General features: G+C 29.3%; 1 protein-coding gene across 6 annotated transcripts in view; it reads right to left on the bottom strand.

The window, feature by feature from the left end:
* LOC142319563 (uncharacterized) overlaps nucleotides 1–25347 on the bottom strand; it is a 251526-nt gene that overhangs the window by 33836 nt on the left and 192343 nt on the right. For 5 of the 6 annotated variants that reach the window (XM_075356973.1, XM_075356972.1, XM_075356978.1 and 2 more), the window contains 5 exons: nucleotides 17068–19724; nucleotides 14441–14577; nucleotides 13211–13317; nucleotides 4082–8773; nucleotides 893–1300 (listed from right to left, as the gene is read on the bottom strand). In XM_075356973.1, the coding sequence (XP_075213088.1) occupies nucleotides 893–1300; nucleotides 4082–8773; nucleotides 13211–13317; nucleotides 14441–14577; nucleotides 17068–19724 (8001 nt within the window). The remainder of the gene's footprint in view (nucleotides 1–892; nucleotides 1301–4081; nucleotides 8774–13210; nucleotides 13318–14440; nucleotides 14578–17067; nucleotides 19725–25347) is intronic. The other variant, XM_075356976.1, reaches the window with a different exon arrangement.

Genomic DNA, 25347 nt, shown 5'->3' with positions numbered 1-25347 from the left:
CACTGAAAAGGTGATGTATTGTGTAATAATGAAGTTGATTCAAGTTCAATACCAAGAGAACATATTTGTTACACTTTAAAGTGGTTTGAAGATGAGCTCTGTATTACTGCTATTTTGTGTTTTTATATCACCAGAAACTATTCATAACAGATTTAGTGTTTAAAATTTTAGTAATTACTAGGCACTTAGTTACTAAGCAAAATGTCATAATTTATTATGTATTTATTATTTTAATTGCATATGTACATAATTAATTTTACCTCCTGAAAAATTGTTTTTATATCTTTTAATTATTCACAAATTGATTGATACATTTGTAATTAAAAAAGGTTAAACAAAAATCTTGGTTCATTGGAAATATGAAATCTCAAGAGAAAATTTAAGCTTTGAACATTTAAATAAGTGCATTTATTATAGTAAAGATAAATATCACATCAAAAAAGTTAATATTGTATTATAATAGTGTATTAAATAGTGTAATAGATAAGTAATAATAGTGCATTATCACTTTTAGGGTTAATCAGAAACTGAAATAAAATAAATTTTTAATATGTATTTATAAAATTATCATTACATAAACAGAAAAACAATGTCACGTAATCCATAATTTATGGACATACCTGTAAACCTTATGGATGATAAAAAGGTTTTACTGGAAAAATATATTTAGCCAAAAAAGAATCAAATATTACTGATTTTTACATAACTGTAAAGTAAATCTATACATATATACCCACAAGCATTTTTACATATGAGGAATCCAAATTTTTTTCCAGAGAAAAAACAGTGTGTTTCCCCCATTATTAATACAGATGTAGTTCATTTAACTCAAGAGACCTACTATAACCTAAAATGACTTATTCTAAATTCATCATCAACAGAAAATGCTTACTTCATAATAATCTACAGGCTCAGTTTTCAAATTAGTTGATTCTTCTGGTGCATTATTAATGCTGCCTGCTGCTATGGAATTTACATTAGTTGGAACAACTAAAGGATTGGTTTGCTGGGCTATTTGTTGCTGTGCTACAGAAGGTGGTGTCGGTTGTTGGTTATCGAGATCCATCAAAGTCGTTGTACTGTCATCAGCAGCACTTCCAGATACAGACCCTATTACGGACCAATGTTCACTTTGAGAACACAGTGAGCCAGAGCCACCATACATAAACTCATCTTGTAGAGATCTTTCACCCAACTGTTGCAACATAGCCATCTCTTCATCGCTAGCTCCCATTGCATTCTGAAGTTCAGCTAAACTGTACTGAGGCAATATAGATGCATCTCCATCATCAGCCAGTATCTATAACAGAAATTATATGTTACATATATAAAAATTAACTAAATGAAACAATCTGAGAAATGAACAGCATAAGAGATGTATAGTAAACTACTCAAATTTATATTAAACAGAATTAAATTCTATGTAGGTTGATTTTTTCTTCCTATACCACCTTTCTTATCCATCATTTTTTGGGAAGGTCCACAGAAACTTTCCTCAGTTGCCAGCCTGGAACAATGCTAGCACCATAATTAGCCACTTTTTTCCTACGGTTCAGTGAACTTCTGTTGAACATGACTTCTGTTTCTTTACAGAAGCTCATACAAAAAACAAAGTATGAACTGACACTTTATATAAAATAAAATTTAAAAACCAGTTAAATAAATATATGTAATAATAACTCTGTTTAAAAGAATTTTGAAATAAATATTGTTAATATACATGCAGAAATATTCTGGTGCTTAATGGGAAGAATCGATCATTTGATAAAAAAGTACACTATTGTGGTAAATCAGATTGAATACTTTCAATAAAGGAACTGTCTGTTTACAACCAAATTTACATAAAACATAAATATTTAATCATTGTAATAGTTGGAATGATGGCGGAAAGGTAACTAACTGTAATGAAGTATTTCTTTTTGAAAGAATTTGTAATATATTTCCAAGAGGAATCATTTTTTTTTTAAATCTGGTTAAAATTAGAAAACCAGTACTCCAAAACTAAGAACAATTAAGGAATAATCTAACTTCTGAGGCCTGTTTCAAGCATCTACCAACTTTTATATTTATAGTTAATACTCTCATTTAAATTTATAATTTCAAAGATGTTAATTCCAGTGCCAACATTTTAATTTTTCAACAATTCACAACATTCTTAAAATATGGGTATTTTTTACTACAGATTACTATTAAAAGAGATAAAACAGTGGATGTGGATGAATCACGTTTTCCAAAAGAGAATTTTAAGTTTTTGATGTATATTTACAACAAAAAATGTTTTGCATGATGTGAAGATTAAAAAAAACTGTCTTTATGGTGAGCCTTGTTAACAGTTTTTAGAACCACTGAAAAAACGTTAAACAGAGCTTGATACAAGACACAGAGCTTAGCTTGCATTACTGGCACAAGTACCGAATTTATCTAGATTTATCAAGATTAAGTTCAGAGATTGATAGTCAATAAAAATTGTTGGTAATAATACGAATATCTAAGCATACCAGTTGACAGAGATGTATACTAGCAAACAGATGATTCTAACAGCAAACATTTAGAAGATAAATCATTTACTGTAATTTATCACTAAGAAACAGAAAAGGAGTTCTTAAAAAAATACAAACATTAACTAATGACTTAATTAAAATTAGTAAATAAAGTCTGATATTTTAACAGATTTCAATGGTTAAACTGGATATCATGAGGTAATCACTATAATGATAAGAACTTGTAACAAAAATGTAACACAATTTCATAACCTCAACAGAATTCTGGTGATTGTAAAACTGTATCTGTTATATTCTGATTGTTCTTTAACACATTGTTGTCTCAGGAAGTAGAATCCTGGAAACTGAAATTCTGTAAATTATTAATTATTAAATGTACAAATATTTATACTTAGATATGTTTTAAATTGAATTTTCTGATACGCCTAGTTGGTCAATTTGATTGTTAGTTTCTGCCCTTCCTAACATTCGTAGGTGACGCATTTCATAGTACCTATATTCTCAAAATTACTTTTAGCCCTGAGTCTTTCTGAGTTGGGATTGTCTACACAGTGATGTTAAGCTTCTCCCACTACCAATTACTACTGTCATGGCCTCTTCTGCTTTGTCCCTCCTGATCTGTTACACAATTTCTTGAAACTAATTCTTCGGATACTTTACTTAAAAAATTTTAAACATTACTTAACAGATTATTATTAAACATCAGCTTTTAATTTTAGCAAGCTAAAATTAAAACTTGCTAAATGTTAAAGAGTGACAGAAAATAGCACTCAAATCAATTATGAAAATCCTAGTGGAAATATAAAAAATATTGTGAAAATTTTACACTAAAACAGAAAAAGATCAGGAAGAAATAGTAACACAATTTTAATATGAAGAATACGTATGCAAGCAATAAAAGTGTGTGTGTGTGTATATATATATGAAAATAAACCAATATACAAATAACTTTATAAATAACAGTTTAGTAAAATTTTGTGTGGTTATTTTTAAAGTTCTAAAATTCATTAAAGAAATGGAAAATGCTAAGAAACAATAAAATATTGTTTTAGCCAGGACACAATAGATAATTAAGATCACACTTTTTTTTATGTTAGTGTAGACTTGGATTTTTTCATATAAAAAGTAAATTTAATAATTAAACAATGCACATTTTAAAACATTAGTGATGATAGTGACTCATTCATACAAAAAAAAAGAATACATGCAGTTAGATGTATAGTTGTAACATTTTAAGAAGGTACATTTCTAAATAGTGTTACAAAATAAGTTTAAGAGAAATGTTTCACAGCATTTTAAGATTTGTATTTTGTGGAAAAATCAACAACTAAGTGAAAATTTAACTCGCTATACATTTGCATTTATATATTTTGCACCTGAAACATACTACTTTTTGTCTTAATGTATCTTCCTTAATATGCATCTTTCTAAACAAGGAATAATACCTTCCTTATTCAATTACAATTGAAATTTACTGTGTGATAAACTGGTGGAGTGTATCTACCAGAAATATTAAGGGATTACTACACTATGACACACTCGTAAAATAAATGTTAATTTTTAAAATTCAAAATGCTTACCTTATTTACAGAATCTAGAATGGATCCAAGACTGCTGGTACACCCTGTAGATGTGATCAAACTGTTGTTATTGTCCCATAATTGTGATGTAACACTGGAACTGTTTATATCCCACTGTGTAATACCACTACTAGAACCACTCATTACCCAATCATGTGTCCAGTCTTGATGAGGGACACTACTCAATTGTTCATCAACATTACTTCCTCTCTGGTCCGAGCCGGTTAGTCTACTGCTATCAATCCATTCTTGATTAGTTTCTGATCCACAAGAACCTTGGAAATGTGATACTAATTGCGATGCCGGTATTCCAGGTACATCAGCAACTGCATCTCTTCCTTTAATGTTACTATTACTAGCACAAGATGACTCTCCTTGTTTAGATTGAGCTAAATTATGAGACTCAGAACCTCGAAATTTTAAAATTCGAGGTGGCTGAACATTTTGGCTTTCATTAAATTTATGCATAGGGGAATTCTGATGCCGCACAAGTAAAACAGCAGAGCTAAACTGTTTTTGGCACAATAAACAGTAAAATTCAGAACCTCCAACAGAAGAAGATCGACGTTCTGTGGCTGCAGCTGCTGATATTCCCGTGGTTAAATCAGAATTCGGCATGGCTGTTGCTATACTTTCTGAACCTGCACCTAATGCTAATGTATCAGGGTAATCAGTCTTTGCTTCAATTTTAATATCATTGCAAGAAGAATCTGACATAGATGCCAATCCTGGATCTACAACAGACACTTTCCAACGATTTCGAATCTGCCGAAACTTAAACCTTTTTTTTCGTCTTTTTAATAACCTTTCAGAAGAGACTTTTGTATTGATATCAGTACGAATTTCAATAGCATTATCTGAATTGCCACTTTTTTCAGACAATTTCAATAATGAGTTATCTTTCAGAATATTCTGTAATTTATCACGAAGTTTTTTAAATTTTAATTTCTTCTTTTTCTTGACCACTCGTCCTTGCTTAACAAAATTAATAAGTCTTTCATTACTCTCACTGTTATCAGAATCATGTGCCTCTCTTTTCACAAAATGTTTTTTCTTTTTCCTTTTCTTTTTCATTGTTCCCACACAAACTGTTTCAGATACAGTATCATTGTGTTCAAAGCACAAGAAAGGACTGTTATCAATCCACTGACACCATTTGCAATCAGTGGGTAGAGAAATATCTTCTGTGGAGGATTCTAAGTTTTGTTTATGTAATGAGGTATTGATGTGTTTGTTAATAAGATCGTATTTTACTTTTTTACAACACATTTTACAGAATAAATGAGAAGGTGAAACAGTAGCATTTCTTGTTTCTTCCACTAACTTATCGCATAAATTTTCACGAACAAGAGTATCAGTCTGCTCTGACTTAACAGACTCTTCTTTTACATTACCCGATGCAATTAAATTTTGTATAACATCAACAGAATCTTCACTACTTTTGGATTTTATCTCTTCAATTAATTGCGTAAGTTCACCAGAATGTTTCCACAAATAATGCTTGTAACATAAAAATGGACTAGTAAAATGCCAGTTACACTTTTCACAATAAACAGGAAATAATTGCTTTCTATCGTCTGGAAATTTTAAGTCAAATTCTTTTTTCAAATTTAAATTTTTTTTATGAACACAGCCCTGTGAATGTTTTGACATAATTTCATACTTGATTCCTTTATTACAAACATCACAGTAAACTAATTTATTTCCAGGTGATTCAGGTTTAATTAGTGGAACGCGTAAATTTTGGGGATCATCTTCAGATACTATCTTCTTAGGAAATTCCAAATGTGTATGAACACAAACTTCTTCTGTAAACTTTAACTCAGAACCTGTACCATTTTTCAATTCTACATTATCTTTCACATCATCTGTTTGCTCTAACTGTTCCTGCTTCTGTAATAACTTTATTTCATCTTCTGTCTGCTTTTCACCACTTATTTCCTTTTTTGCTGCCTCACTTGCTTGTTGAATCACGACAAACTCTTTTCTGAGATTATCATTTTCCACTTTGATCATATTTGAATCTTCTACTTTATTTACATCATTTGATTTATTTTCTTCTGAGTTTTCTTCAGTTTTTGTTTCTGTAATCTTTTCCTTTGACTGACAAGTATCTCCTTTTTTGGCCATAGCATGTTCTATTATCTCTGGTAAAGAGTCTTCATGCTTCTGTAAATAATGTTTGTAACATGTAAAAGGTGTAGGAAAATTCCGTGAACAGTGACTACAGTTAATAATAAATTTGTAAGCATCTGGAAATAAATTGTCAAAATCATTTTTTAAATCAATATTTTTAATGTGTAAAGCAGATTGTTCATGTTTTGCCATTCCATCTTCTTTCACTTCTTTATTACAAGGTTCACAATAAACCTTACCATTAGAACATGATGGTCTGTACATGTCCCACCTGTTCATTACGTTTGTTTTTCTTCTCGTCCCAGCCACAATCAAGATTTTATCACTCTGTAAGTTTAATTTCTTTACAGCATTTTTATTCTGGATTTTTAAAGGTTGTTTCGTACGTTCAGAAACAACACTAGCTTTACCGTTTTTTAAATTATTCTTATCTTTTGTAAGTTTATCTTCACAAGTTTGTTCTGCACTATTTTTTACAGTTTTTAAATCTTTATTAGTAACAGTAGTTTTATCAATCTGATTACTTTCAGAACTTATGCTTGATGCTTGGCTCTCACTCTCAATATTCTCTTCATTTTTATCACTAACATCTTTACAGTCATCTCCACTATCCGGTTCAACATTCATACTTGCTTTACTGTTTGATAATTCTTGTTGTTTAATTTCATTGTTCTTACTTTCAGTATCATTTTTTAAACAAAATAGATTTTCACTTAGCTTCCTTCTTTTTCCAAAACGTTTGACAATTGCACGGATGGGTGAATTACTTCTACGTTTTTCAACAGTTTTGACTGGTTTACGAGATTCTGCCATTAATCTATTTTCCCGCAGTAATATTTCCAAAGCTGTTGATCTCTTCTTTTTGATTTTAGGTCTATTCAGTAAATTTTTTCGTACAGTTTTATTTTTGTTCCTATTATTTAATGCACTCAACTTTCGTTTGATACCACGAGATGTTTTCTGAAGCAATGCAGATTTTTTTCTTTCAGTATCATTATTTTCCTTTTCTTTTACTTGGTTACTGGGTAAAATTGAAGAGTTAATTTTCACAAGTTTTGGAATAGTCTTAATAGTAGAATTAACAATAACTATTTCTTTGGAAACTTTCTTGGTACTGTTATCATCAGAAGTTTCTTTGATTTCTGTGTTACAGTTAGACATCAGAGCAGGAGGATCTTCTGGTTTTTTATCATTATCTATAAATCTTTTACCTGTCATGTAATGATCCAGTGAATATGACTCTTTTGATACCTCACTTATCGTATTAACTATAGATTCAATAGATGAAGTACGCCTCTGGCAAGTGTTTTTAGAAACAGTTTTCTGAATCTTAACTTTTTCAATTGCTGACTTGTTAAGCTCTGTGGATTCAGTTTTATTCTCATTGATTATGTTCTTGCGAACTTCTTCTGGAGAAAGAACAGGTATGTCATTTGTCACTTCCACAGGAGCTACAGCTTCAGCAAACGGTTCCTCTCGTATTAGTTCTGGCATAGCACGATCTTCAACAGGAGAATCACATTTATGGCGTAATAATGCCATAAGGAATGGGAATGTTTGGCTACATAAACCGCATGTATGAAGATCGGTAGCATTAACATCTTTATCAGGTATTTTTTCCTCTTTCCAATACACACACTTTTTCATATGGCGCTGACATGCAGATCCACTATCAAACTGCATTCCACATCCATTACATATAATTAGGTTTTCTTCTACACATATTTTGTTTTTTGAATCATCACTTTCTTTTTTCTTTTTTTCATTTTCATCTTTTTTCCCTTTTACAATTTTCTTTTGAAGAACCTCGGATTTCAACAAGACCTGGCTGTCATCTGGGGCAGGATCAGTGAGAGCTGCTTTCATAGTAGATATAATTTCTGCAGTTTCATTTTCACATATTTCAGTGTTCATCGCCTTATCTTCCTTTAAGTAAGTAGGAACTTTTATACACTTTTCATTTTTATCAACTTTACACCTATTTTCTTCAGAAATATTATCATTCTCATCTTCACATATCTTGTCTGTAATAACTTGCACAATTTCACATTTTCCATCCTTTTCAATTTCTACTTCTGGTATTTCTTCAGGTCTTTTGCTACTAACAACAACAATATTTATTTCTTTACACTCCCCAATTTGTTTGTTTTCCATTTTCTCACATTTTGTATTTTCTTCTATACCATCATTCACTTCCAAGATTTGTTCATCATCATTATAAACAGTAGTATTTAAATTTTGAGGGACGTCTTTTTTATCCTTATCATTTCCATCTTTGATTTTTTTCTCTGCCACTTCACTGTAATCAGTTTTATTTTCACTTACTAGTTCCTGTTTCTTTTTATTATTGCTTTCTGTTAACAACTTCTTAACAGACTTATTCGGCTTTTTTAATGGTTTTGTATTATCTTTTTTGTCTTCTACTGTAGTTTTTGTTTCTTTCACAGCCTTCCCAGAAAATAATGCAGGACTTTTCACAGATGATTTAGAAACATCCTGTTTTTTGACAAATTTCAATCCTGCACGTGCCTTCTGGATATTTGAAGACATAGAAATCTGAAAAAAGACCAAATAATCAATCAGATTGGAAAATCTTTACACAGGTCAACAAAACTACCATTATTTATCTAAGACAACCAGATTACTCAAATCAAAAATAATGATCTTTAAAATATCACTAATACTCATTTCAGAGCTTCAAGAATTTATTTAATACAAATTGTCATTAAACAAACATCAATTAAGCATTATCAAATTAAGAATATTTTCTTCTAATTTCCAAAATTCTATAGAATTTTAAAATAAATATGAAATTGATTTTATTTTTTCTAATAATACTTAATTTAGCCGTTTTAACTTTAGTCTTAATTTCAGGAACCACAAATTAAACCTTAAATGATTTATTTTTGCAAACAATTACTTAATTCTAAAAAATAAAACTGCCAAATTTCTTCTGATGAGAATCAAAAGAAATTTGGCAGTTTTATTTTTCCTCTGACTCTCAATTACAGTGAATTTTATAATGAAAATATTTTCTGATGTAATTAGATCATTTGGTGATAGTAAATCTCATAATTAATGAATGATATTAATTAAATAACATTATTATAGCCAAAATGTAAACTTACAACCACATTTATAATTTCTTCAATCATATTTTGACGTACACACATCACACTACCACTGGATATAAATTAAGTATTTATATCATTATAAATTAATGTATCATTAATTACATAGAATCTTAATAAGAACTGAGGTACCTCACTGAGATTGAATTGGTACTGAGTTTGTGAGCACCCTCATAACATTTTATTTGAGATTTTCACATTAATTATTATTTGACATTCTTTTCACATTTCATTTGAAGAATGATACTCATTTCTTTCTTTTAAGTAATCTATGCAATAATTTACTAATAAAAAAATTTAATCAAGGCTTTTACTTTGAGTACAGGTTATTCAAAATTAAATTATTTTCATATATAACAAAATTCAAATTAATTTTACTTATTCTTTTACATAAATATAAAATATTTATCTAAAAACTTTTGAGTTAATAATTACCAGACATTATTAGTTACCATATTATTAGATTACCATTATTAGATTTACCATAGAGCTATTTGGCAAACAAGTACAATGTTTGGAATTCACTGTCTTACAGCTTGGAGGCAAATTGCCAGTTCACATTATGTTATTTTAACAAGAATTAAGAAAAAATACAATATCAAGCCAATACATATTCATACAATGAATATACAATAAAATCCTACCATGACAGCAAATTATAGAAAATCATACATTCATAAAATTGCAACACCTAGAATACCTCCAGGAAAAGAATTAAGATGAAATAAAAAGATGTTAAGGACTCCAATGACCAAATTAATATTTATTAACCATGTCCTTTAATAATGAAATTTCTTAAATATTATCAAGTACATGCTCTTGGCATCTACTGCCATTGTAGAAGACCACAACTAAGGTTATGGTAAAAAAATTTATTCTTAGAAGAATTTGCAAAGCAATCCACTGTAGAGTGAACTGCAGCCAATTATCAAATCTGTAGAAAAGTAAACCAATGAACATTTTGCAAGTTAACAGGACTTATTTATCAAGTTGTTATAAATTTTAAAATATCATTAACTCAACAGTTTGAATAAGATAAATCATTAATGATGTCTTTGAAAAATAAAAGATTATTATTATTCAATTATTAGCTTTTTTATATCACAGTTTTTTTATGAAATAAAAATCATCTCCATAAATGATGCAACTTTTTTAGAATTCTATATACAATACATCATCTGTTTATCTATTTATCGATGTGAACTATTCATTTTTCACAGTAAAACCACATCACTTCTTTATAATAGGTAATATCACGATTTAATGCTATTATAAAATTTGTTTTAATTATTCATAAAATATGATTTTCTTAAGCTTTACACTTATAAAAGGCTACCTCTTCCTTATAAAAGGCTGCTGATAACTCTAATAGGTTCATGAACATGAATATAAACTATATACACACAAATACAAAATTTTCATAAAATACAAAAGTAATGAGAGTATAGTAATGATAAAAGATTGGACACACATTGATGTAACACATACTGAAGAGTAGGAATACTCAAACAATACAGTTTAAATATTAAAACATCATACCTTCATCCTTTTCCTTAACATTCGATTCTGGCATGTAAAAGTAAATAAAAATTAAAAATTATTCTTTCAAAGAATATAAATTATTACTTAAAAAATACTGAATAATTATTGAACTGTCTTCAAACACTACAGTGAAAGTTAGTCCCATCAGTTTGACAAACATTATGAACATAATAAATAATTCATTACAAAATTAATATAAACAATTTTTTTTTCATTTAATGAAAATTATGTTAAAATCACAAATGAAAAGAAATAGTTTAATATAACCATTACAGAAACCCAGTGATCAGAGCTGCATTAATAAAACAGGTAATTAGAGTAAATAAGCTATACATAATCAACAGAAAAAATTTAATTAAGATGTTAATAAATTTTTAACTTCTCAATTTTCTGCAGAAGAAAATAGTTCTGAAATTTACTTTAGTAAGGATAGTAAACATATTTATTTTGCTATTAGTTAACGAAAAACATGAAACAAGATGGAAAAAAGTTACTAAAATCACAAACCCAGGAATAATTTTTTTTTTTTGAGGTATAGAATAATAAACGTAAGAGGGATGCAACCTCAGCATTTAAAAAAAATTACACTTCACTTCGTTTATGTGCTTAACATATTTTAAACTATGATGAAGTGCAACTGATCTGAGTAGTGAATTTTCATCACTTTAATTCCTTGATTTTATAACATTGCTCTTGCTTTGGTAGAATTAAGTCAGTAATACTTCAAAAAGTTTAGTTTTTCTACATAAACTAAAACTTATAACCAAAATGAAGCACTATATAAATATGTTATTAATCTTAAACAGATTGTTGTGAAACCAGAACAATTATAAAAGATACATAAAATTTCAAGAAAATTAAATAAAATATAATTAATGAAAAAATAAAAATCATAGTTCAATGTAAAAATCATCAAATTTATATAAAAAAATCAAGAACATTCAATTTGATTTGTTAAATTAACAGTTGAATTTTAAGCACTTGATTCGCTCTTAAATAGCTCACAACAAATTTAAACATATTACATACAATACGTGTAAGTAAATGTGAGTTTATTGCTAACTAATAAATTATGATATGAGTTATAAAATAATTAAAAAGTCATATATATACCTTACAAGCAATTATAATAGACACTCTGTAGATATTTCAGTCCTTAAACCATCATCAGGAAAGAAAAATATAAAACAAACATTAAAATTAATTAAGTCATGACTAAATGCTTATCAACAGTATATTCAACTGTCATTATACTGCTGACAAACACACAGTCATCACTGTTAATTCATTTTAATGTTTGATTTTGTTTTATAATATTTCATTCTCTTCTAGAAAGTGTCTTATTTTATTGGCTGATAAGGTGGATGTATACATTTTTAATTATTTCATAAATTATCAATTTAAAAACAAAACAATCCAAGGCTTAAAAATAAATAGTTCAATATCTCAGAAAAAGTTAAAGTAGCAAAAATTAAATGGAACCAGCATGAATTTTTCGTGCAAGCATAAACTTTGCATCACTGAAGAATAAAATATAAGTAATTTAACAACAAATTTGAGTTAATGTCTGTAGGATACATTAATCTTTTATGCCTTGCTACATAAATTTAAATAAGCCACTATTTATAAATTTATATTAAGTATAACAATGATTAATAATAATAAATCCTCACAGTAATTTATTGGATTTCTGTTAAGATTTTTCATTAGATTATATTTTTAATCTTTAATAGAATAGTGTTATCTTCTACAAGATATCTTGACAAAACATTTTTCCAGGTGTTACAGAGTAACCATCATTTATTTCAATTATATATAGGGAGTTAAGATGAAGTGTGGAAGGAGAAAAAATACATAATCCAAGCTACAATTGAAACTATACTAGTTTCAATCAGGCTAGCCAGTTGTCACCTATGTGCATGTACATAGATCTCAGATTCAAGATTACGCAAAAATTTGTCTTGTGCAAAGTAAATCTTAAAGATACTGTGTGTATGCACACACATGCATGTGTTTTATACACAAAATCTGTATATTCATAAATGAATACATACATATTTCATAAGTGTTCTCAGATTAAGATGTAAAATATAACAGACGAAATTTCAGAAATCTATTTGAAGTAAAAGATAATTAGAAAGAAACTCTGAAACTAATTACTTTTTATATAAAAATCCTATATTAAATTATTAAATCCTACATTATTAAAATACATTATGCCTGAACCCAAAAAAAAAAAGTTCAAAAGAAAGTATAAAAATGTTTACTATCTCACAGACATAAATCTGAAAGACACAAAATAATAACAATAAAAACTTACACTATTAATGGTCCCTTGACTTCTAGTTTTGATCTCTGCATCTTCACCAATGATTCTCCTGGTTCTCTTTGGCGGTAAATTAGCAATCATTTTCTGAATAGACTCAGCTGGAAAAGATAATTTTTTTTAAACGCAGTATTCCCAATTTGCTTTCACAGAACTATGTAACACATAAATTGCCAGTTAGTCAACTAAGTATTTTAATATGTTAAAAGTAAGATTTTAAACAAATAATACTAAAAATACAACAATGATAAAACTATATATATTATTCTGTAGTTAATATTACAATTGAATTCAAAGAGCCAGATTGGTTTGGATTTTACCAGTTTAATATAAAATAATTAAACTAATAATTATAAACTATTAAAATAATTAGTAGTTTTAAATACAACCAACTGCTTCCTCCCAACTGCTCCTAAAAATTTTTTTTAAACCAAGATATTACTTTATACCAATTAAAATGTGAATTTTTTAAAATCTTTTTTAGAATTTCACATCTTTTTATAAAAAAAAAACCATGCCTAGTAAACTACTTTCTGAAGTACATTAAAAACATGGATGTAAATCTACAAAAATAATTTCTAAATTATTTTTACAACTGCATTTGCATAATTAAACAAACTATATATTGGTTTTTACCAGTTTATGAATAAAATTTATTATCACATTTAATATTCCACAGAAAAATGACATAGACAGTTTTATGAATGTTTTCCCAATGCTAAAAGATAATACATTTAACTAAGAATAAAATTAATCAATTTATTTATTACATGAACATACTTGGCAATAATTTTATTTTTGTCTACTATTCTACATGCAGTACGTACATAATAATAATAAATAGATATACATATTAAAGGATAATATACAAATTACACATAATAGTAATACATATGTATAAAAAGGTAATACATATGTATAAAATGTAGTAATACGTACATATTAAATGTACAATGATTGAGGAAAAGCTCGAAATGTTCTGTTAAACAGTCAAAGGTATAATGTAGTTTTGTGATCAGTAATTTTTTTCATTTTTTGGATTTTTATTATTATTTTAATATTAGTCCTTAAGATGACTAAGAACTGTACATTACTTTCAACTCGCCTTCGAATTAATAAAATCCACAGAAATTTGGGTATCACCTACAGCCTATTCAGTAATAGATATATACACAAAAATTCAACAAAAAAGAAAACTTCAATTTTAAGTAATTCATCACTTACTATCTCCAGGTTTGGTACGTATACGCATGCCAGGTTGTTTAGCCGGTGTATTAGGAATATTACGTTTCAATCCACGTCTACCTTGCTGCCTTCTACGACGGCTACCAAACGGTCTCCATTTTCTACAAAATTCCAAACTGCTTATTAAAATAAAACAATAACAGAATTAGTTGACATAATCAAATTATTCAGAAAAGGAGTGCAGATATACAAAGAATGAGGAAGGGAATGAATCATTATGTTTGACAGATTTCTGCTGCCACCCGAAGGAAGGCAGCAGAAATGCATGCATACGCATGTACTCACTCTAATAGTTTCCTCACTCACATCTAAAATACACTTTCCAACCTGCACAAAAATTGCTTACAAAACTTAAGATTTAGTTTACATTCTTTATTAGATATTTTACAGAATCATTTCCAAATTATTAATCTGAAGTCATCACAAACGTAAGAGAATACCACATCTACTCATCAATATCACATCTACTAGAAGCTAAGACTGGAAATCTAAATAATATATAAAGAAAAGTAACTGATAAAATACTACATTCACAAAGTCATTGGAAAAAATACATGATTCCATTAAAACAGTAAGGTCTTTTATGACATGCTAAAAAATGTAATAAGAGGCATCTTAGAACACATCTGAATGAAAACTTACTGACACAAAACTGTAACATCAATGTTCTGGAATTCAAAATTCTGGTATTTTTATGAACTTTGAGAAATAAAAAGTACTCTTTCCAGAACTCATGAGAAGATAACAATATACATAAAAAATATAATGAAAATAATTAACAGAAGAAAAAAATCAAAAACCACTTAAAAGCAGGACCAATAAGCTCTGGAAAAAAGTAGATTTAGAAACAAAAACCATTAAAAAAATATAAATTAAAATTAATTAAGTACAAATGAAAATAATAATTATAATTTCATTTTTATCACACTTTAAAGTACCTAGCTGAAAAACTCCATTTCTATTCTTCTATCTTTTGTTAGTAGAGAACTCTCTAATACTACTGCTACTACTCGCATCTAAAGAAAAGAGAAAAAAGTATGGGGTAATAATTAAAGACAAATCAGAAAGTATTTGTCTTAATCCAAGTAACGTCAATATCGTAAAATAACTGGTTGTACTATCTAATACCGATATATTTAGCAAACGTTATTAAAAGAAAAACACAGAAGAGAAGAGGACACAATCCCTTTAAGGAAAAACATAATCTTTGTTAACATTTCTATTAAACAACACATTTCTGAATTTAAATAGCTTATGACATAAAACACAGCTTTACTACATAAGTAAAAATGTCTTGTAATGAAAGAAAAAAGTTAGAAATCTTATAAAAAAAAAAAATACAGAATCGTGGATTTTATTTTACTACAGATGATAAATAAAACATTTAAGAGTTGTTAATTGCTAAAACTCATGGAAACAAATAAAAGTGGCAAAAAACCTATCCAAGCCAATATCATAAAAATAAAAAATAAAAACAATTAGAGCAATCATGCTTTTATCCTTTAATGATTTTATTTACGAAAAGTGTGCAGCCAAATTTAGCATCAATTTCTAATACTAGTATTTAAAACAGATTTTATAATGTAATATCATGTCCACATATGGTAAAAAAATAAATTATAAACCATATTTATTACATATAACCTCTACTTTATTATTAAAAAAATAACACAATTTATTTTCTGCTCTAAAAACATTATAATTATGTCACTTGCTAAGGATAGTTATGCAAAAAATACTTAACTCCATAGGATTAAATTTAACAATTCGTATTTGAACTTCATTCAGTTCACAACTAGATATAGCAGCTAGTCAGGGGTTTCAACATTTTATTGTTCCTATAGTCTATTAGGCCCATGGGATTACAATAAAATAAAAATTTTCAAAAAATAAAACCAATTTTTAGGGTTGAAAAAATGCAATGCAGATATTTTGTATTTATTCTAGTATTTTCACACAAAATAATTTCTGACACAATTTTTCATTGCTAATTATAATTGTTATAAAAATTAAAATTAAAAAAAAAATACTATCAATAAATTCTAATTTTTAGTTGAGTACTTTCTTATAATCAAAAATTTTATGAAAACAACAAACACTGATTGTAAATAATCTCTTTTTTTCAGATAAACAAAAGATATTGGGTAGTTAAGAATATCACACTTTCAAAATGGTAACAAACTGCACTTACTTTTGTCAACATGAAGGAATAATTAGATTGGTAAACTTATCAATTTTTAACAAATGGTACATAGGCTAGCATTATCCTTACCAGTGGATAACAAACATCGATGTAAAAAATAAAACTTCTGATATACGTATAACTCACAAATATTAAGTTCTCATCATTAAAAAATTTTTAAAGTTCTCACATATTTAGAAAGAGGAGATGTTTACAGATCAGAAAACTGTTTCTATGATAATATAGGATGAAAAAATAAGTTCTAGAGAATCATGACAAATAACAGAGTTCTACTCAAAAACGAGGAAAATAATAATTTTTTTTTAGGCAATTAAAAAAAAAGTAATACAATTCCATTAGTTCAAAATTAAAACAGATATCAAGATAAATTTCATTCTACGAAATTTACTTCAATATGGCTCACCTATTTCGGCGTGATCCTCCGGGTGAAGAAACTGCTAACATGGTAGACATCCAAGTAGTGTCACCACCACAGTCGAGCATATGACGATGTAAATCAGATAAATTTGGATACTGTTTTGTACATTTTGTACAACGATTACTGGGATTTGTAGGTGAAGCCTCAGTTTGTGATTGTGGGCCCAAAATTCCAGATGGCGCAAGCGTTGCTCGTGTATAAACTAACTCCCAGCAAGAAACATGCTCTGAAAGTACTTCATGATGAGGACACCAGACATTGGGATGTAATGCCACTTTGTGATCCTCTAATTCCCAGAGATTGGAAGTATACAGATTGCATACAGCACAAACATAACTACGAGGTCGAGTCCATTCACCACTTAGTTCTGCTTCTTTCTCCTCTTTAATGTTTTCATTACTGTTACTTTCACCAAATGATTCAGCACAGGAAGAACCAATAAGGGACAAACCAGCAGGTATATCTGCTAATTTATCAGGTGATGGGTCAGCTTCAGTAGCAGAATTCAATCTCTGTAAATTACGACGCATAGTTAACTGTGTAGATATGTCTAAATGAGACATATCTTTAATATACGATGTCAGACCACACCTCCCATCATAATTTTTTGGAAAATTAAATTTTTCCCATGGAACTTTAGGACTAACTGGATTTGAACTGTGTTTGTTGTCACTAAGAGATGAATCAGACTCTGCAGAACCACGAGAAGATGTAAATGAAGCTGAAAAATTCATTAATTTATTTTTGGAAGCCTGATCAGTAGGTGTGTTTAAATCATATTCTAGTACTTCTTGAGAATCTAATTTCCCATCCAAATGATGTAATAAGTTTTCTCTAATATTAATAGCTATTCGACTATAAAAAAGAGTTTCTTGATCCATTACTGGAGGAGGCAGTGGAACCAGTTGTTCGACAGATTCAGTAACTGTATTTTTGTTATCTTTTGGTTCATTTACAGTTACTTTCTTCACCTCTGCTGTTTGTAACTTTTTACGAGGATGTATACCATGTGCTAGACGATGATGACGAGATACATTAAGAACACTGCTAAATGCTTTATCACAAACACCACACCTGTGCTTATTTACAGACTCTGAATTAACTTTTACTTTCTGTTCACCACTTTCTTCTTGACCAATAGGTTTTACAGTTTCTTCTAATTTCTTTTGTTTCTTATCAATTTTTTTAGGAGTATGGTTTTCCTTGTTATGATTTACAAGTTCAGTTCGGGTGAGAAATCTTACTTTACATTCGATACAACCAAAATATTTATCTTTATGTTGTAAACACATATGTTTGAACAATGTAGATGTATCTCTAAATCGTTCAGATTTGCAAACAAAACAAGGCTGATACTTACGTTTTGGATGGTGCAATTTGAAATGGTGTTTATTTCTAGTTGAAATACTTAAAAAGCTTTTATCACAATACAGGCAATGCTGATTGAGTAATGGAGCAGCATTTTTCTGATCGCATATCTTCCGATGCTGCATAAACAGTTTCTTACGAGCAAATGTTTTTGAACAGCCTGAGCACATAAACGTTTCAAGTGCACCTTCTTTAACTTTCATTAGAGATACTGGAGGATGTTCCACAAGATGAGTTTTCAATTCATCCTTCTGATCAAAACAGGAATTACAAGTAACACAGCGAAACAATCCAGGCATTGATGAGTTAACCCAATTTGAAAGATCATCTATAACAACTTTTGTTATCTTTTTTGGAGGTGCTGGCTTGTCAACCGGCAACTGCATCATGCCACACATAATTTGATCACTATCAGACAAATATTTTTTGTTAATATGCGAACGTAAATAATGCTTTTTTAAGCTCATAGTCTTATGATAAACTCCATCACAGATATCACACGTCAACATCCTTTGTCCACCTGGCAGAGTCAATACATGTGATCTATCAATCTGAAATACAAATTTCGGTTCAACCGGAGGAGATTTAATTACAACAGCTGCAGACTCATTTTCTATTCTACCTACAACAGGTTCCAAAATAACATCGGAAGGCACAATTTTATTATCAGTCGTTTTATCAGATGCGACAGGTTCAACACTTTCTGTCAATGAACTTTTAGACTGAGACTGAATTGATTTAGGAGAATTCTGAGATAATACTTCACTTTCAGTTACATCAGGTTTGGGAGCAATTTCTAATAGTTCACTCGATTTATTTGGAACAGAAACTGCAACTCGTTTCTTTTGCGGTTTCTTTCTTGTTACGCTCGTTACTAAATTACCAGTCTGAGCTAAACTTTCTAACATTTTTAAGCATTGAGCAGTGATATCGGGTGCACTGTTACCACTGACATTACTGTGATCTATTTGTTGAACTGATTTCGTTGTAATAATTGGGGTCAATGGAGGAGGAGGAGGTAATGGGGAATTTGAGGAAGACGGTGTAACAGAATGAGGTTCACGTTCAACTTCAATAATTGTTCCTAATTTCTTCAAACGGTTAACAACATTATCTTCAACACAACTTTTCATCACATCTGTTGTCTTTGGTATATTCAATTCAGTTGTTTTTGGCTGACTGTCAATAACAGTTTGTGGGATAATGGTGAGTGCCGAAGGAATCCGAAACGTTGTAACAATGTTGCTTTGCATACTAGGAGTCGATTCCACAACCTAACAACAAAATAAATATAATGAATAAAATCAATGAACTTGAAATTTTATAAAGAAAATTATGGCACGCTACCTTTATTGCAAAAACCTAATAACATAATTAAACTAGAAAAAGGTGGGTTATTACAATGCTTGTAATACAGGGTTCTAGCTAATTTCACACATGCTGTAACCATACTTAGTAGCCGTACGTAGTGTTTAAACAAATTTTATTTATTGTTTTGCATGTAAAGTAAATCATTATTATTATTTTTATGGTATGATTAGCACTTAATAATGGATTCTAACGTGATTTATTCTAAGTGATGCTGCTAACGGAGACATCATTGTTAGCAGAACCTAAATTTGTTTAAAAAATAAAAAATTGCAATGATAAACAAATGTCACAGTTCATGTTAATAAAAAGTCAACTAAATTGCATCCTTGCAGCGGAAATATGATTTTTTTACTATTTTATATTAGTGAGCAATATGGTAAAAAATTCTTTCTACACTTAACAATATTTAAGTAATGATTTTAATTTAATTTCCACACAACATACATTTTAGGGATGCAGATTTCTCTAAAAGTTCTAAAGAAGAGCACAGGAGAAAAAAGATGAAGGTCTGAAATAAACTATTTTCCAGAAAACAAAATTTTAATTTAAAAGACTCGTTACAAATGAACAAAATTTAAAGTTACAGTTTTATTTTGAAAACAATTCATTAAGCAACACTTTTATACTATGTTTATTATAGAAAGTCATAAATAAGCACAAATAATAAAAATTATACAATGTAGATTGTGGGAAAAAAGATGAAGATCTATAAAAAAAAGTAACCAGGGAGAGAAAGGTGAGTGAGGGCTTTAGGTTTATGGCCCACATTTATTGAACCTCATAGGGGAAGACACCAACCTTGTGGTGATTCCGGTCACGACAACTGAATCATTAAATTTTTATTTATAAAAAAAGTATGCCTTGTTCAAACCAATGGAGGTGTATGTTTAGCATATTTTATAACTTTGGCAGTCAGTTGAAGTAGTCCTGAGCTTCTTTGGAACAAAAGTTCTTGAGATGTATATCTGCTTATGTAATTTGTAAAGCTCCCTCATATGCCAGATGCAGAAGCATAAAACAACCTTCTGGTAAGAAAAGTTAACTTTATTTTCAGCTTGATGACAAGATTACTGGTCCATCGAATGAAGATCATGCATGCTTGTAGCATGCACAGATAGATAGTGGTGTTCCTCTGCCATAATCTCACTCAAAGGCCTGATTTTAAATGGACACTTTCATATAATGTTAAGAAATTGTGTCCAAGCCTTGAAAACATTTTGATCTTCACAGGATATAATTATTAAATGGATTAGGTTTCACCCAAGCAATTTCTATAACCACACACTAGTCAGTTGGAAGTTCTACATGCGACTTCTGATTGATCAATCCCTATTTTTATCACATTCAAGGTACAAAAGTCCACTTACCTGGAAAATAGATTTAATTTCTGATAGTATCTGTGAAACTGACAATGTAGTGGGCAATTCTGAATAATGGGTAATTTTTGTTCTGGCGCCCACACTAGCACATAAAACTGTCTATTTTCTGACTTGCGGGTCCAAATGATTAAATATAAAGTCAAAACACACTGATGTTACATCATCTGCACCCTTTTTACCATAAATTTCTGCATAAGTGTAAAAAACTGATTCGGGACTAGGCTGTGTGTTATATTGAACAAATAAAATGTCAACTGCCTACAGTAGTAAACATCATTCATATCTACATTTAGCATCTTAAGATTTTCCTGGAAATCCATAGCTACGGCTTTCTTAAAGTGATTTCTGTGCTTCAGACCTGGAAGCTCAGGTAGGTCTTTCTATACTTCTAAATTCATGAGATCTAAGTTAAATAGCTGTATAATTCAGGATCAAGGCTAGGTTTTTCAATAACATCACTGATTTTTAAACTTTATTTTGTTGCAAAATCTGCAAGTATCACTGTGTGGGTAACCAAATGTTGAATTTTTCACTGCATACTTCTTTATACTTGTTCATAAGACCCATCACTATCTGGGAATTTTTCTCTGTACATATTGCACATTTTTTTATAATTCAACACTTCAGGCAAGAATTGTTTTTGGACTTTCGTTAAAATTATATACATATATAAACATGAATTCAGCCTTAAAAATCTGCAAACAGAATTTCATGGAGACATTGTTATTAATATTACTTAAGTTGGCATACAAAGATAAGATATTGATAAAATAATAGTTATTGCAACACTTTTTCATTCTCCTGATTGAACAAATATTTGTTCTGAATTTTTAAAATGTTTGTAAATTTTATTAACAAACAATTTTTACAAAATAAAATGTAAAAAGCTAAAATTTATTATGTAAATGTAAACAAATCAAGGATTTATAAAAAAAAAAAATCACTGAAGATGGGCTTAGGCTCGAAAACATTTTGATGAACATCTCAAAGTAAAATAAAGAATGTTCTCCAATTCTGTACTTTACGAAGGCTGAAAAAAATATATATATTCATAAATTTCCAGATATCACCGTTTGCCATAAAACTGGATGCTAATCTTTTTTCTCCTGTATTCTTCAAGAGGAAAAAATCAAGTAGCAAATAAAAAAATTAAACTTTTATAAATAATTACACAGTTTCATTTATAAATAACTACAAAATATAATCAAAAGGAGTCTGCTTTAGTTCTGATGAATAAATTCTGGCCCAATATTACGATTTAAAAACAGGAATGTTAAAGTAATTGGAAGAGAGATTATTGAATATGAATTTTCAATGTTAAAGCTCAATCTACTTTTGAACAACTTGAGCTCACAGAGATGAGAAAGGTAAGAGTGGAAGTAATTGTGGAGTATGGCTTCGTCTATTGATCGGCATCCAAGCACACTGCGAGCAAGATATGAATGAAGAAGGCCAAAGAGAAGAAAAGTGATACAAAGTGATATAAAAAGTGAAGGTGAAAAATGTTATGCAGTGAAGGTTGGCCTGAGGTTACAGAAAAGATGCAAGTAAGAGGAGAATTATATTTATTTTACAAAAACTCTACAATCCTAACTGGAGGAAGATGTGTAAATATATTTATAGTTAAAAATCTCTTTACAGTTAGATTTTGGTAAATATATCCTAACTCTTAATAATATTAAGTAATCTTTTTAATCTTACATTTTAACTTTTCAAGAAATTCCTAATAATATAACCAAAATTAAATAGTACTGGGTTCAGTTGATATTTTCAGAGATATTTGCAATCTACTGAAGGAGCTACTTACCAAAAATAACTGGATTTTACTGCCCACTACAATCAAAGGCACATTATACTGTGTGATACAACCATACTGCTTGTATACACATACTGTTCAAGGTTACCGTCAAAGAGATATATAAGAATGTGTTTAATAAACACAGATCAGGCAACTCTAATTCAGTAAAATCAACTGAATAAGGCATTATACAATAGTTAAACTTGAAATGAAAATTAGAAGTTTTTAAGGCAAATTGTTAAGTATAAAAATATGTAACACAAAATTAAAAAAAATTTTTAACATGAGATAATGTCTAACAAAATGCTACCAAAAAAAAAGCTTTTGTATTTTTTTTTTGAAAAAATCCATCAATAGCAACTTAAAAAAAAAATCAATAACAACATGCACATACAAAACTGCATGAATGAACACACACAAATCTGTTTCTGAAAATGGTTTGTAGGTTTTATCCAGAAAATAATACCAGTAAATTTAAAAAGCCCCAAGAACATAGATGCACAGGTTTTTTAAAGTGATTATTAAAATTGGTTAGTACGCTGACCCTCACACACATTTAAAACCAATCATCTTTAAATGATAAAAAACTAAGATTTTAAGTATCAGAATGCCTAATGTTAAAACTATATCAAAAATTATTGTTTCTTATATCATTTATGTATAGAAACTATTACTTACAAATAAATTCCAAATTGCTAACTCCAATATTCAATATTTAAGTAAAAAAATTCAGGGTTTTCTCAAAGTACATCATTATGCAAATATGTCATTCAACATTTATTTTTTATCTATGTATGCATTTTATTATACAACCTCTATCAAAATGTTTGTTGCTAATTATTAATATTATTATTATGTTTTTACGGCCAACATGGGACCACTTAAGTCAATTTTAGTTGGATCTTTTCTGAGAAAAGCGTGTTATTTTACTCTTTCGAGCTGCCCAGTATTTCTTCATCCGTTCAGATCTTGCTTTCTTTTCTTCATCCGTAAACACCCTCTTCGTTGTATTTTGTAGTTTGTCTGTCTTTTGTTTAAATCTAATGCTCTTATCTTTTAGCTTTGTAATTTTTCCAGTTTTATTCTGTAGGTCAGTCAGGGAAATTCCCAATTCTTTCATATCTTCTCTAATTTCTTTGATCCATCCTACTTCTAGCTTTTGGAACCAGAGCTTTTCAATGATATTTCTTGACAGTCTTGTTTGCGGTGTCCTTATGAGATGACCGAAGAAAGAGATTCTTTTTTTCCGCATAGTATCAGTAACAGGCTCTATTTCTCGATACACCACCTCATTTGACACAATCCACCATTGGTCTTCTTTTTGGTGTTTTTTATTGATACACGTTCTGACAATTCTCCTCTCTATTTTCAGAATTTTTTCAATTCGGTTTTTCTGAGTGATTTTGAAAAGGGTCTCGCTTCCGTAGGTGACTTCTGGCTGTACTACAGTTTTATAATGTTTAAGTTTTGTTTTAGCAGAAAGGCATTTTTTGTTATATGTTGACCAAGTTAATTTTTGGGATTTAATCATTTTATTTGTCCTGTTTTGCCATGTCACTTTTTCATTTAAATTATAAGTTATTATTTCCCCTAGATATTTAAATTGTTTTACTATTTTAATTTTCTGATTGTTTACCGTAATGTGCTCTATTACCAGAGGATCTATGGCCATTAGTTCAGTTTTTTCGAAAGAGATATGAAGCCCTATCTTTTGTGCTAGGTTTTGAAGGCTCATGATTTGTGTTTTGGCTTCTTGAATATTATTTGTTAAAAGAGCGAGGTCATCTGCAAATCCTAGGCAATTTAGTGTGATGAAGTTTTTCTTAGTACCCATTTTTATATTTTTGGGATTTATTTCATACCATTTTCTCATGACAAATTCGAGGGCGCAGTTAAAAAGGAGTGGTGAGAGGCCGTCTCCTTGCCTCAATCCAGTTTTTATGTAGAAGGGTTGAGAGAGTTCACCTCTGAATTTCACTCTGGACTGGATATTGGTTAAAGTTAATTTTATCATGTTTACGAGTTTAGGGTGAAAGCCCAGGTTTCTCAGAATATTCAGCAAGGATGGTCGGTGTATACAATCATAGGCCCTTTTAAAGTCGACGAAGGTGATTATTAGTTGTTTTTTCCGTCTTTTATATAAGTCCATCATAAGTTTTAGGGATATTATTTGCTCCGGGCAACCTCTCCATGGCCTAAATCCCCCTTGGTATTCCCCAAATACTAATTATTATAAAGTTGTTATTATTACTATAAAGTTACTATTATTATAAAGTTGCTAATTATTATAATATTATTTTTTTAATATTTGCAATTAAAGACTGGTGAATGATAAAATCTGACCAAACA

The sequence above is a fragment of the Lycorma delicatula genome, chromosome 2, assembly GCF_047948215.1.
Source record: "Lycorma delicatula isolate Av1 chromosome 2, ASM4794821v1, whole genome shotgun sequence".
NCBI lineage: Eukaryota > Metazoa > Arthropoda > Insecta > Hemiptera > Fulgoridae > Lycorma > Lycorma delicatula.
This window is presented reverse-complemented; position numbering and strand designations above follow the sequence as displayed.